The sequence below is a fragment of the Nymphaea colorata genome, chromosome 8, assembly GCF_008831285.2.
Source record: "Nymphaea colorata isolate Beijing-Zhang1983 chromosome 8, ASM883128v2, whole genome shotgun sequence".
In the NCBI taxonomy this organism is placed as follows: Eukaryota; Viridiplantae; Streptophyta; class Magnoliopsida; order Nymphaeales; family Nymphaeaceae; genus Nymphaea; species Nymphaea colorata.
In genome coordinates, this window is record NC_045145.1 from 18565298 (window position 1) to 18579695 (window position 14398).

The window sequence follows — 14398 nt, forward strand, 5'->3', positions numbered from 1 at the left end:
GAGCTCAAGGGGACAGAAGATTTATTTAATCGAGTTAAGAATGAAGTTCGTTCTTGGATATTAGACCCATCTAAATTTTATTTCGGTACTGTTGGATGCAGCCTTTCCCGTGTCTTTTAATCTTATTTCTGTACTGCGTTGCCTGCTTCACTCGAGATTGGGAAAAGAAACCTTTGTGAAAGCATCGAAATGAAGCTTTGAAAAATTATATCAGGTTTGCGCAGATGTTCATTAAATCCCAAACGGCAGCCCCATTTTTGTCTTGTTCATGCTTACGGATAGGGATATGCATAGTAACAGTTAGAAACGCGTATCAAATTACCAGGTAAACAAAACAAAAACATGTCATTTTGTTTTGAATTCCAAGACATCACTCTATTGCACAAACACTGTAAACTCTGAAGTGAAAACCCCTTGACGCCAGCAAAACAGTACATCTATTACTCTTTTTTTGTGAGATCTTTTGCAATATACACTGCCAAAAGGTGCAACTACGAACTATATGCGTCTGAAAATATGTGTGAAAAAAGAATTAAGTGAAGTAACTAGAAGCTAGCGTAAGTTCTGTAGAACCCAAGTTTGCTCATCATGTAAATGGGAAAAAAACCCAAGCTTGATGAGGCTTCGTGCTCGATGTGATAAACATCAATTCCAATGGCTGCCATAACTTAAAAACCCCGCCGACTTTGATCTGGATCTGATGTAAATAACCAATATCGAGTAGAAAAGAAGAACCCAAATGAGCTATCAAAAAGAGAGCGGAAATTTAGTTCTCATTCATGTGCTGTGTGAATAATGTATGCATGCGTTCCCCCTAATCTGGACATGCTAATTCAGTAGAAAAATTCCAAAGCTTTGTTGATTTACGGCATCTCTACTAGCAGCAGAAAATTTGACAGGCTTCCTGTAGCGCCATATAACTGATCTCTTAGTAGCATGGCGTTGGAAGGAAGTAAAAGGGAGAGAAAATGAGAAACTCTGAATTCCAAGAAGATTGCCGGTTTCTGAGCAAACTGCTTCTACCAAATTCACTTATGAGTGAATATGCAAGGAGTATAAGTTCTAAATAGAGAGGGTATTTCCCATCTCTGCATTCGTCGAACAGAACCTAAAAAAAAACGATGGATCTTTGCAGTTATGAAAAGTTGTTGTCTGTTTTTCATCGCCTGCATTAGAAAAAAAAAGAAATCTAAAATAGAATTTTTCAAATTTCCATGCATTTTGGTTATTTAAATTTTTTAGCAGAGGCAAAACGCCACATTTTCTCAAGTTTCCTTTTGTCCAAGCAATGCCAATAAGTGGGTGACAAATTTAGTAAATTGCACAATCCTGCATGACTTAAAATCAGAATTGCAGATTGGAGGAGATGGTGGATCATTGGCACAAATTGGTCTTGTATAGGGTCCTTACGATGAGTGTGCCAATCTTGCACAGGTGAGGATATCGTTATCAGATTGATGCATGTGAGGCATCATTTGTCATTGCAAGCCATAGACGTGTCATTCACCACAGACCACAAGAAACGCAAGTAATCATCGTAGCACTTTGCAAGCTGGAATATTGACATGTCAATTGCTTCTGGTGAATGCAGCCAAGATTTACGTGTCATGGCACCGTGCCTTGGACAACAGACTTCACGTCAATGATCAGTACAGAATGCTGATAGTTTTTCTTGTGTTCACATGATGATATTTGTTCTCTTTTTCATATTTGTTGATATTTGTTCTCGTTTTCATATTTCTTGGATAAGTAAAAGTATTTTACTCTACCACTCAATAAAGAAGCCGAAGTTTCTACTTTTCTTCCATCCCCAAGATATCAAGTCTGTTTCTATTGTATCAGGGTGACGCCATTGTTATGCTTCCATTTTGTCGTTTGTTTCTTTTCGCATTCTATTCTTCAGGCAATGCCTAAATGTGTCTTCATAAGAAGTGTCGTTCTTTCCTTTGTTCCATGACAACACTTGACTGCAGTAGGAAGGCTTAGTTGCACTTTCAATGGATAGCATAAAACCAGGAGACTTAGTTGCATGGCTCCACTGCCGCGGAACGGTTTTGAACTCTCACTGCTTCGTTGACAGTCACGCCACCAAATTATGAAGCCTCAAGTTTTCAATCTCTAAACTTTGTTTTCAAGTCTCTTTCCTTCATCTAATCTACCAACCCAGCGGTGGACAAAATGGTTGGGAAAATAAAAAAGTGAAAGGAAAAAAGGAGGTAAGAGAATGAGCATGTCCGAGTGTGAGAGTGAAAAAGGCTTGGATTTGCAAAAGCACGTACAATTACGAGACATTTGATTGGACTCATAAATACAATTTATTTATGAGTTCCATCAGATTTCTGATAATTGCATGTGCTTTTGCAAATCCAATCATATTCATATGGATGTAATGGTAATCCATGTTCAAATTTGAAAAGTCAATACTTAAATTACATAATTATGATCCATATATTATGAGGTTCTACAACAATTTAGAAGTCAATGATCTATAAATTACCATAAATATTCTAAATTTCAAAAAGTCATTTTTTAAATTATAAATCATGATTCAGGTGCCTATTCCTAATAAATGGACTATTATATAGAATGCGTTTGTGGTGCTAGATTTGCATTAAAAACATATAACTTCAGAAGATTTTTGGTGGTTGGGATAAATAATTGTAGTCTCTATATCACATCGACCGTTGCTATCGCATCTCCGGGAACAATGTAGAGTAAGGCATCCACTATATTAAGACTCTAACGTGAAGAGGGGTTGATTTAAATGATACAGAAATCGAATTTTCACAACGATGTAATACATTACAAGCAATTGGGTCTTTTAGGAAGCAATCATGTAATCCAGGAAAGACGGCTTACCGTTCAGTAGCGCGAATACCATCTGAGGGAGCATACCCTTGTTTTTCTGAAGCTAACTGCCGGACAAAAGAGCCAACCACGCCTATTCTTATGTTCCGTATATCATAATCAAAATGCTGAAAGTTTTTATTGTGCGAAAGCACCCCAAAACATCGACATGGAACTAAATTTAACAAACGAACATGCTAATGCACCAAGTACTTTATTATTCAATCAAATTATGTCAGATAACTCATATGTCTCGTCAGAAATAATTTTCTATGGTCGAAACAACAGATGTCAGTCCTCTGATCTAATCTGGTAGGACAGATCTATGTGTGTGCGCGCCTGTCTATATATTTATATAATAGACGGATAGTGTACCAGACGTGCACCCCTATGCCGGCTGATGAATCAAACCCATTTATCGCTGGCTTGATACAAATCGGCCCATTCAGTCAGATTTTACAAGAGTGATTCAAGCCAGCATAAAAAAATAATAATACGAAAGGGTACAGCGCACAGCAGTAACTCATTTTTTGTTCCTCCCACTGCTTTGAATTTCATTTTCTACTCGCTTGATTTCCTCTTCTACTTTTCTCAACTTGCCCTCTGATTCCTGGGTATTCTGCCTCGTAAGAATACTTCGGAGACCTTTTAAAGACCTGAGGTACTGCTTTTGAGCATCTGCTGCTGATCTACCCTTGCCAAGCTGTTATGGTAGAGAGAAATTAGCGCATAGCTCTCCAATGGGTACCGACATTAGTAGCATTTAAGTTCTGCAAAACCTCCATGGTTCTAGGTTTATTCACAAGAAAAAGTCCAACTCAAGCAGGCAAATTCCACTAAAGATTAGACACTTGCCACAGTAATTTTGTCCAGTCAATAGAATAAGCAGTAAATCGAGTAAAGAAAAGAAACCTGGGCATGATCCAGACTGAGTAATTCCTTCCTGATCTTCAGACACCTGCAAAGGAGGAAAGGAAGTGTAGCAAGCGAATCAACTGTACTAGAGAACAAGACCATGATTCACCATTCCAGGAGCTATAATTTACCTTTCAAAGAGTTCCTCAGCCTCATTTAACCTCCCACCAGATTGAAGTATTAAAGCTAAATTTTCTCTTGCAGCTATAGCATCCAAGGAGTCCCATCCCTAAACAACAGGTTGTGCATGCAGCAATAATCATGCAATAGAAGACATTGCATCAACGGTTCCATCCAATCAGAAACTTAATACATGGAAAAGGGTCACTCCACCTAGCCTAGCCAGTATATAGAACAACACATGCCTCGAAGATTGCAGCACTGGAAAGCCACTAGCATAATACCGCTACTTTAAATGAATCACTGATTTGAAAAACAAAGCATATATTTGAACTTCAAACCACATATATGCACTCAACTTCCATCTGAAAATAAGAATCCAACTACATACCTCCATTGCAGGGCCTTCATACACAAACTAGTTACAGGGTCAAGGTGCACATAACGTCATAACCACAAGATATCTAGCATTGCAGATTCCACTAGCAAGGGACATGGAGTTCCTGGCCTTGAACAAACTTTCGACCACTTTTTAGTAAAAGTATACCACATGGTGGAATGGTTAATTTCTAGTAGAAGAGTGCAATTAGACTGCTTATCATTTTCTTGAAAGAACTTGGATTGGCATGAACATTTTGATTATGATTTTTTCATAGCTTGTACTGAAGATATCTTAAAAGAAATTCCACAACCATGGTTTCCTATATGGCACACACCCCACATCTATCTTTACATGTCCAGAAATGATCATCGTTACTGTGCATCTACATGACACAACTTCCAGGCATCTATATAATGCAAGACAAGTAGTTGCACTGTCTTCACATACACGTACTTTCATATTTCTTTCATGAATATACTCTTTATCTTACACGTGCGGCATGTTGAAGTCAAAGAGAACCGGTTCAACGCTTCCAAGCTCTTTAAAGCTCCTGATCAATTCTCATCGGTCATGAACCAATAAAATGTATAGAACAAATGGTTGAAGAAACAGGGCCAAGCTACCAAAGCAAAACACGACTCTTAGAAAATAGATGTTTGTTTTAATGCTACAATAAATCTGATAACTGACAAGGGGCATTTCCTATGTAATATGTCTATTTAAATGAGAAAACGTACAGTGACATGGTGTGGTAGGCTTAACACCGAATTACTAAAAACATTCTTCCCATTTCGATTTGAATTTTTTTTCATGGTGTCAGAGACTTTCTAAAAGTTTTGAAGTGCTTCTGTTACCACATCAATCTCTTCCAACTCGACTTCATTTTCTGACTCACCCATTGAGCAGATCTCAGCTTTATGCAGAATGTTCTACTTTTCGTGAGTACCTAAGAACTTGCATCATTTTGACAATCAAACTTGCAACTGATACTTACTGGATTTAGGAGTCACAGCTCAGACCGATCCTTCTCACTTACAATTTGGTTAGATACAATGATGCCCCAAAAGTGCCCCAACCAATGCTTATCAAAGGTACTTTTCATCCTAACCCTGAGTATATTCTCTGACTAAAGTGAACAGCTTCTGTTGAGTTGGATTCTTGCTTCTATAACTGGCCTTGGCTGTTCTGTGAACCATGTGAAAAGCCCAGTTCTTCAGCTCGACCATGTTTTTGGCTTTCATCTTATGCTAAAAACTCAGAATTCAGAGGCTCAAGAGTACCTCACAACAGTCAATACAGAACAACAGTCAAATTGGAAACAATAAAAGGTATCCTGGCTCTGTAGCAACTCAACATGTAACCAGTAAGGCAGTAACTTATACATGCATGAGCTATCCTACAGTTCATATTCTCTCAAGTGGGTGACAGTCATGATTCAAAATCTCTAATGTTGGGACCATCTACAAAAAATAATTTTGTTTTGAATGATGTCCTACATGTTCCTGCTACATCAAAAAACTTATTATCAGTCAGAAATTTAGCAAAGATAACCATGTTGAATATGAATTCTATCTGTCATATTGTTGTGTGAAGGACTTGGTTACAGAGGGACTTCACAAAGGAACAAATAGAGAGGGTTTCTACAGCATGTCAATGGAGAAAGAGGAGTCCAATAAGATCATTCATGTTGGTGAGAAAACATTAGACAAAGACACAGTCAATTCGATCATGCTGCAATGAGAATTGTTAGACAAGTTCTGAACAGATCTGGTTTGCTGTTAGACAACATAGAAAACTCATCGAAAAGTTATGTTGTATGCCACGTGAATAAGGTTAGACTCAAGTTTGTTTGTGCCATATCAAAGACACTAAGACACAATTGACGGAACCTTTTAACTTCTCAACAGTTGATATTGGAAAGAAAATCAGAATATTAACCTTTAATAGCTCCAGAACATGCAGGATTTTTCTTTGGACGTTCTCTGCCTCTTTAAATTGACTAGATTGCAACAACATCTACAAAGTAAAATTCCTCCATCAAATTGGAAAGCACTATAAGAAAATATAGCAGAAAGCTTCCAGTTGATATATGACAGAAAACTTTCCAGCAGAAATGTTAAACAGGAAAAAAGTTAAAAATTTACAACGGACACTTTAGACAGCAAAGGTTAAGATTTATAACATTAATGACTAATTCACACATAGCTTCGACTAAAGGATTTAGAGAAAAACACATACACACAAAGTATTCAGAAAATGGACACTTTTGGGTGCTGTCTTTGCTCAGGCATTCCCAGGAACAGACACTCAAGGCATGCTCCAAGTTTAAAGTTTAAACGTGAACCATGCAAAAGTAGTAAAACCACTCATGTGGATCTGGGCCGACCAATTTATTGGCTTGGAGCAGGCAAGTTGCGAAAAAGAATGCAACTCAGGAAGTGCTTAGACTTAGAGACACCCTATCAACTGCCATGAACTCATCAACCTTTCTACTTGATAGGTGACGCTGGAAATTTTTCCAACTGCATCTAAAAACCTTAAGAGTTTAAGACCTTAAACATTAAAAGTGTGAAGTGAAAAGAAACACAATAGGAACTGAATATTGAGATTTTAGTGAAGCAACCGAAGGTATCCTATGAATTGTGAATTTCCACGTGATTAGTTGAAGAAGTTTCTGGAAAATGCATAGGAGGCAAAAAAGAGGATTTTTCTGCAATGAGCAGAATAACATAAAACTAGAAAGACCTGGAAGTATCTAAGCTCAATAAGAATTTCTTTTGTCAGAAAGAACACTAATATAAAATGGCATTACCTGAACAAGATGCTGCATTCTTCGTAAGCAAGTTATTGACTCCCCTTGACCTGCTTCCTGAAAAAGTTGAATATGCAAGACCTGATGATTATAAGCTTTAGAAATTAAAATAGTCAAAAGTATACGCAGTGGCCCTCCGCTAAACAGCAAGTCCTACTTTGACTAAAAACCATAAACACCACCGGGAGAGTGTTGACAACCCCAGTAAATGTTTCAACGCCCACCTCAAAAGCTGGTCTTTGTGAACCATGTGGCTGTCCACTATGGACACCCATTCTGGAGATGTAAACCATATAACCCGTATTTCATTTGCATAGTTTTAACACATTAAAAGTAAACTCTTGTAGGTACCTCTAATATCCTGATGGAATCTTGGATAAGAGCCTCAGAATCTTTAAGATCTCCAAGAAGATGCAAAACCTAGACAAACTTGAAATACTGAGAGATCACTTTTCAAATAGGAGTCATTACCAAACATTTTAGAATAACTGAGACAAAGCTAAATGGACATCCACACAACAAGAATAAATCAAATTAGTTATCAAGCCAAAGGTGACGACATGACACAGACGCCTCCAGTGACAGCTTGATACCTAAAAATATCACCTCAATGACTATAAATGCATATGTGCACTGTGTGCATGCACACATAAAAATATGATACCTCATATCACTTATACACAAACACAACGCAAGTTATTTCTGGTAAAATATTTCGATCCATTGAGACAGTTACTACCTTCCCCAGATGAAACAACGTATTGGCATAGTCTGCATTTCCTAGACCTAGAACCCGTCCCTTTATCTGTGAAAATATTAAAAAGACTATGTCACATGAAAGCAAATGCATGTTAAACACAAACTGCTTTCCAACTTCTCTCACGATAGAAAGGATGTACTGAAGTGAAAGCAAAGCACAACTCCACCATAAAATTAGCAGGAAGAGGAAAAATAAGATAAACCAGATCTCTTACCTTCAAAGCCCGCTGCCATATGAGACATGGAAAGGCATAAAATGGGGAAAGAAACAAAAGAAAAAGTCAGTTGCTAAAATATCACAAAGATCACACTTTTGGGAAAAAAAATATCTTTCATAGAAAGGAATATATCAACACCAAAAATTCTTGCAAAATGCACCGGAACAGAACATGAAGCATCCAACTACCCAGGTGTGCTTCCCCATGGCTGAAAGCCTAGACAATGACTTCCTAATCATGGTTTTCTAAAGTAAGGATTTTATCAAATTTTCACCACTATCACTACTACATTTTTATCCTACATTAGGAAAAAAAAAGCATTAACAGCTTACTAGTTGGTCCTTAGGTATGGAGGTCACATCTGTGCTGTTAGTGTTGTAAAAATAAAACAAACAAAATGAAATCCATGAATTAGATATACATATGAAGAATTGCAGCAAGTACATGCTCAAAGACACATATATGGTCTGGACTAGGGTCTGAGCAAAAGGTATTGGTACTAAACCCAGAACTAAATCCTGCTGGATCATTCCACAAGAAAAACCAAGCTTAGGTCCAGAAAAAGTATAACCCGAACACAATTCACACAAGGTGGAACAGCAACTTTTATACTTACAAAGAAAGTTTGGATCTTAACTGTGTGAAAATTTCCTGACCTTCTTTACTAATTGAACCTACAAAGACTGGCTCAAGTACTTACAAAGTTACAATGCAGATCCCATCAGTTCATCTGTAGGTCAGGATTGGGATTTACCTGACCATGACACCTCTTTTTGGCACGATACTTGTGGGTTAACAGGGTTTCCTTACCTCATAGCATAATCGAGCTTTTTCAAGTTTGTGCTGAAGAAAATAAAGGCTGCCAAGGTTGTGAAGAGCAAAAGCAACACTGCAAATATGAGAATAAATATAAGTTGTGAATTGTGCGTTAAAGCAACAAAGAGCACTATGATAGAGCATAGAACAGTGCATAAGCAACATGCTCCAAAGAAGATATAACAGTATATAAGCAGCATGTTCTGATTTGAACATTAAAATCCTGTTTGAGTACATAGGTTTAATATAAAAGAGAACAACAACCTGCTACAAGGAGTCTCCCAAAGATAAGCAAAACATGAACTCAATTTCACATAGAGAAATACAAATTTTGCTAAGGTCTATAAAATCAATAACTGCTTGTTCTTTTACTCCACAAAAGGCCCTCGGAAGCCGTCACTAGATGGATAGAACATAAATTATATTCTACTTAGCACTTAATCCATTTCAAGCTTCCGTCTGACATAAAGAGTATTCTGCAGACTTCATGACCGAGAAGAAATAATCCATTCCCTCCCATTCCTGCTTAACAACCTGAAAGTGGCAGGACATTGTAGTGCCCTCCATTCCTCCAAGATACAATTTGTTCGAAGAAAAGCATGATATTTTCATTTTATATGCATGGAGTAATGATTTACACATACACTTGCAACCTTAAATCATAAATCTACATTCTAAAGAACAAATGAATGGTATAGACTGTAGCATCATTATTGTTGCATAAATCCTTCGTTGTGTATGTAGTTTGTAACTGATAAAAAATAAATTCATTATATAATCATGCATTATCACAAATTTTAGCAATGTAAGGATCAAAAACAGTAAAAAAAAACAAGAAAACAAAACAAAATAGAACCATGACCACAGTATCATTCTCAGCAATTCATTGACTAAATTTTCCATCAGAGACTTTCTTTCAGAAAATGGTTTTTCTTTGGAAAATTTTGGAAGTTTACAATTTTTTAGAAATGTAAAAAAAACAGAAAAAGGGTGAAAAAATAGGATTTACAGTTTTATTGCTGGATAAAGGAAAAGAACAATCACAATGTTAAAAATGTAGGAATCTAAAAGAGAAAACGTTAACGCATGAAAGAAAAAGTCTAAAAAATTACACTATTTTTGGCCACATATTCTAAACATATCATGATATTTTACCAATATTTATTGGCAGGGTTCAATTTCTGATAATACTGTCATATCTAATGTGGATGTGTAGGTTCACTATGGTTGATGATCTGACCCTAAAATGGCATACTTTAGCAACTTGATGGGATCATTTAGTGGAAACAAAAATTTTGTTCATGCAATTTGCAAAGTGTACTACATGCACACACACACACACAAAAACCAAAGTTGGTGGTTGAGAAACAGGAAATTTAAAGGATTTTTAGATTATTATACCGTACATCTTCAGGGCCCAATGACCTCTCTAAAATACCAACTGATTCCAAGTAGAGTGGTTCTGCTTTCTCATATGCCTTCCGTATTCTATAGAATTCTGCCTGTGATATGGGTGCAAGTGCAACATTAACTGATGCATGGTAAATAAGAAAATATCAATTGCACAAAGTTGATAGTGACATTTGTAAACTAAAGTAAGATTGAACCAGATAAGGGACTAACTATTGTACAAAGTTTAACTGTTTAAGAGGAAGTACTTGAAAAGAATATTTCTCCCCAAAATAAGTCAGCAATTTAGCAGAAATCATACCTGAACTAGTTGTAAGAAGTATGGAGAGGGGCAGAGAAAGTTTGTTTTTCTAAATGAGAAAATCATGGGAATTCAAAAAACTAATAATAGAAAAATTACATACCATCTTATTCATGCAAGAAGGTGATTGTCCCATCACCCCATAATTTCAAACTTTATAGTGCCTGAACTTGCCTAGAACCTCCAGGATGACTTCTAAATGTTACTTACTAATAGAACAGTTGTGATTACACCTTGCACTACTTACTTTCTTTCATCTACTGCTTCTCAATTTCAATTCTTTTTTGGCAACCTTGGTCAGGTCAGCCTATCCATATTTGTATTAGCGACTTCCCTGTTAGTGATAAGAATGCTCAGGCTTAAACATAAAGACAATCTTCTCATGCAAGTTTTTGTTATGTGGAGAGGTTATAACAAAAACTCAATCCTTCAAATGGATGGCTAGCAATCCATCCATACTAAGAGTCCAGCTTGGTCTTAGATCAACTGTTTGGTTACAATCATTCAAGTCTAGTTGCAATTTCAAACTTGTTAAATCAATGGGCCTAGCACAGCTAAAATTTAGATGTCTTTCAGGATCAAAAACAGAAGAAATTGATCGACTTGCAATCTCAAATAACAACTACTCAATACTTTAGCATAAAAATAAAGAAATAAAATCAAAGTGCCAGTTTACCAAATTGTTGCATGCAGACGCAACATGTGCATCACTCTCGCCAAAACCTTCTTTTGCCTCTTGTAATGCTAACAAGAAATATTTTTCTGCTTCATCTAGTTTTCCCTGAAAGGAGGAGCTCCATACCAGGTAAAATATGGCCTCAAAATAAAAATACCTGCTAATAAAAAACAGTGATGTAATGCTGAGCAGTTGGACGTGAAAAGAGACTATGGATACTTACTTTAAAGTAGAGATCCCTTGCGTTGTCTGTGAAGACCCTCCATTTAGATGTATGAATGTTTGAGATTACTGAGTCGTCTTCAATTTTTCGTAATCCAGAAACATATGCCTTTCCAGTAGCACTCTCACTCTCAATGCCCATATCAGTTGAAGATATGTTCTCTGAAAGTATCGGGCTACCACTTATCCCAAAGAAGAAAGCTGCACACATAAGGTTCCTTTTTAAGAAATTTGTTAAAGCAATATATATATATATATATATATATATATCACCGAAATGTATAGTCATAGAGGATTACTTTCATCCACTAATGCATCTGCAAAAAAAAGGACATCTGACAAAAATAAAAACGGTTCTTGTCAAAAGACCTTTACTATAAGATATAAAGACAGCAGTGGTCATCATTTGCACCTACATGTGTGAGAACTGTACTCATCAATTAATAGTTTAAAACTTTAAAGAAATCTATAAACAAATATATGTTGTAAAATAACAGGAAGATCTTTTATGAAACTTCAGTCGTGAAGACAAAGTTAGTTTTCACAAGTATAACGAAGTTGGAAATAAATTAAAGGCTCCATGGAACTTTTGAGACAGAATGTGATGTGGACAGTCACATTAATAGTTTATACCTCCTGATGCAAACAAAGTCATCCACAGAGGTATGTCCTGATGAGTACTCCTCTTGGCCGCAAGATAACATCCAACGGGGTAAAGGAACTTCACATCAACTGCAGTAACTGAAAAGAAAAAAACGTCTATGTTTTTGATAAATAAGCAACTCAATAGTTTCCACGATCTGGATTGCAAGATAGGGTAAGCAACTAGAGAAGCAAGATGACCATTATAAACAGCACTGGGCCAAATCGATTAGTAATGTCATATTCCTTTTTCCCCGTGGGCAGGACAAACGACACCCATGTCCACATATAGCACCTGTATCCCCGTATAGGCACCTAGCTTCACCAATGTAATGAGAAATCAAGTAATTGCAGCAAGCAAAGGCACGCCTACCTGAGAAGAACGGTAACTCAAATTTCCTATTGCTTCCAACAGTTTATCCTAATCAGAAGACTTCTACAGTAAATATGATATGCCTAAGAAGCTGGTTGCCATATAACTCAACAGCTTTAATTGGACAAGTACTGCGAGAAGAAAGGTGATGACCAATAATGGAGCTATTTGTTGCCTCAATGGCCGGTTGCTTCCAGGAACGTGTTGTCCAACACCATACCCATTTGTATATGCCAAAATGGCCCAAATTTCGATGTCGTAGTGAAACCTATACATCGCTATGAGCGCAAAAGATTCAGCATTTTCAGATTCAGCAAGGTTTTACATCCGCCTTAGTATCCAAAGGAACAAGCAATCCCAGTGAACATCAACAATTATAAGCCCCAAGATCATGAACTGACGTATATCAAATAAACTGGTTTTATTTTAGACAGTGAATAACCGCCAGAAACAGGGACAGATCATGCGGAAATGGAAGAGAATTAAAACAACCGGACAGGTTCAACTCACCCACTCGAGGGATCATCGGGGAACGATAAACTCCCATTTTCGTTGCTGAACTATCCAGCCAGCGAAGAAAATTTCCCGACAGCGAGACCAAGGAACGTCGGGACATCGCACCGGAAGCCATTTAGATCGCAAAGAAAATCAGCCGTTAATTATTCCTCCCCGCGGAGGACCCAAACCAAAGAGCGGGAAGAAGGAAGAGGAAAAGAGGAGGAGCGGTTTTACGATGAAGCGAACGGATCGGGTACGGGTCAATCAAGTTTGGCCTGAAATGCTTCGTATTGTAATCATTCAGGTTCAAGATCTGAAACCGATTGAGACCTACCGTTTGGCATAACTTCTTGAGACTGGAGACTCCAAATCATAATTCCAAAAGGAACTCGGAAAGTATAGCATAACTGGTCACGTTCGAAAGACTCAGTTCTTAAATACACTACACTTTAATTATATCTTGTTTTTGATCCACGTCTCAAAGCAATGTTGAACCGCAAATTAAAATAACATTTTTGACTTCTCATTCAATCGCTAGCAAATAAAATTTCAAGTTCCGTTTTGATTGTGTGTTTGATGGCATGGAATTTTAGTTCCGGCTTTAAAATTCTAGAGTTGGGTGTACACGATCAAATGCATGACCTTCTCACAGCCAAACACCACTTAGATATACAGGCATCTCAATCAAACATGAAGGCATGAGTGCCACTGAAATTGCAGATGATACAAACAATGTTCTTTAATAGTGATGAGAGTACACCACCAACTAAAATCGAATAAAAAATAAGCGGCGACCTATTGTCTCTTGCATTACTAGCCATATAAATTGCTACGTTAGATAATTTGTCTCAAACCAGTATCTTAAACGACCTGTTTTGAACGCAGGCATTTTAGGCACCCAGTTTATGCCATTTAAAAATGCATCGAAGTTTGATTATTTCGTAATATCTCGAGCATACTGTCTCGTGACTCAATATACAAGACCGGTTATCTCAAGACGCCCGAGAAATGTTTCAAACACGCTGAACGTAGTTCGACTCTGCTCTTACTTCTGCGATCCAAATCAATCATCAGTCGACCCATCTCCAGTTTTGTCTCATTCCACGACTTCTTGACGGTCCGCCAAAAACTAGACCGTATGATTTCTCGCAACCAGAACTATTTAAAGTCGGGTCTTGGATACGAGAACCCGGATCAAATATTAAAAATGCTTGGGCCCTATCGGGTTGTAGCCTGTAGGGCCTAGCAAAACCCGATCTGGACTCGAGCTCAGTATCGAAACCGGACTCGTCTGCAGCTTTATCGGGTAGTTGCACACACGTTTAAACCCACACCCGAATCCAAGAATCACGTCCCTTGCGGTGCACGAATCTCCAGTCAGCAACAATTACCGCCATCAACACCCAC

At 37.4% G+C, this 14398-nt stretch overlaps 1 protein-coding gene across 2 annotated transcripts; it reads right to left on the reverse strand.

Annotated features, from left to right (window-relative positions):
- Positions 1-3027: 3027 nt before the first annotated feature.
- On the reverse strand, positions 3028-13200 carry LOC116259245 (uncharacterized). Of its 2 annotated transcripts, none has more exons than XM_050079227.1 (14): positions 13004-13200; positions 12112-12237; positions 11480-11679; positions 11257-11361; positions 10271-10371; positions 8864-8942; positions 8051-8062; positions 7816-7881; positions 7428-7496; positions 7077-7133; positions 6203-6280; positions 3894-3991; positions 3760-3805; positions 3028-3550 (listed from the first exon to the last, which is right to left on the reverse strand). In XM_050079227.1, exons 1-14 carry the CDS (start codon positions 13122-13124, stop codon positions 3371-3373), a joined length of 1338 nt encoding a protein of 445 aa, XP_049935184.1. In that variant the 5' UTR covers positions 13125-13200; the 3' UTR covers positions 3028-3370. The 2 variants fall into 2 exon arrangements, with proteins under 2 accessions (XP_049935184.1, XP_031492826.1); XM_031636966.2 differs by having other exon boundaries at positions 12112-12219; positions 13004-13199.
- Positions 13201-14398: the final 1198 nt, after the last annotated feature.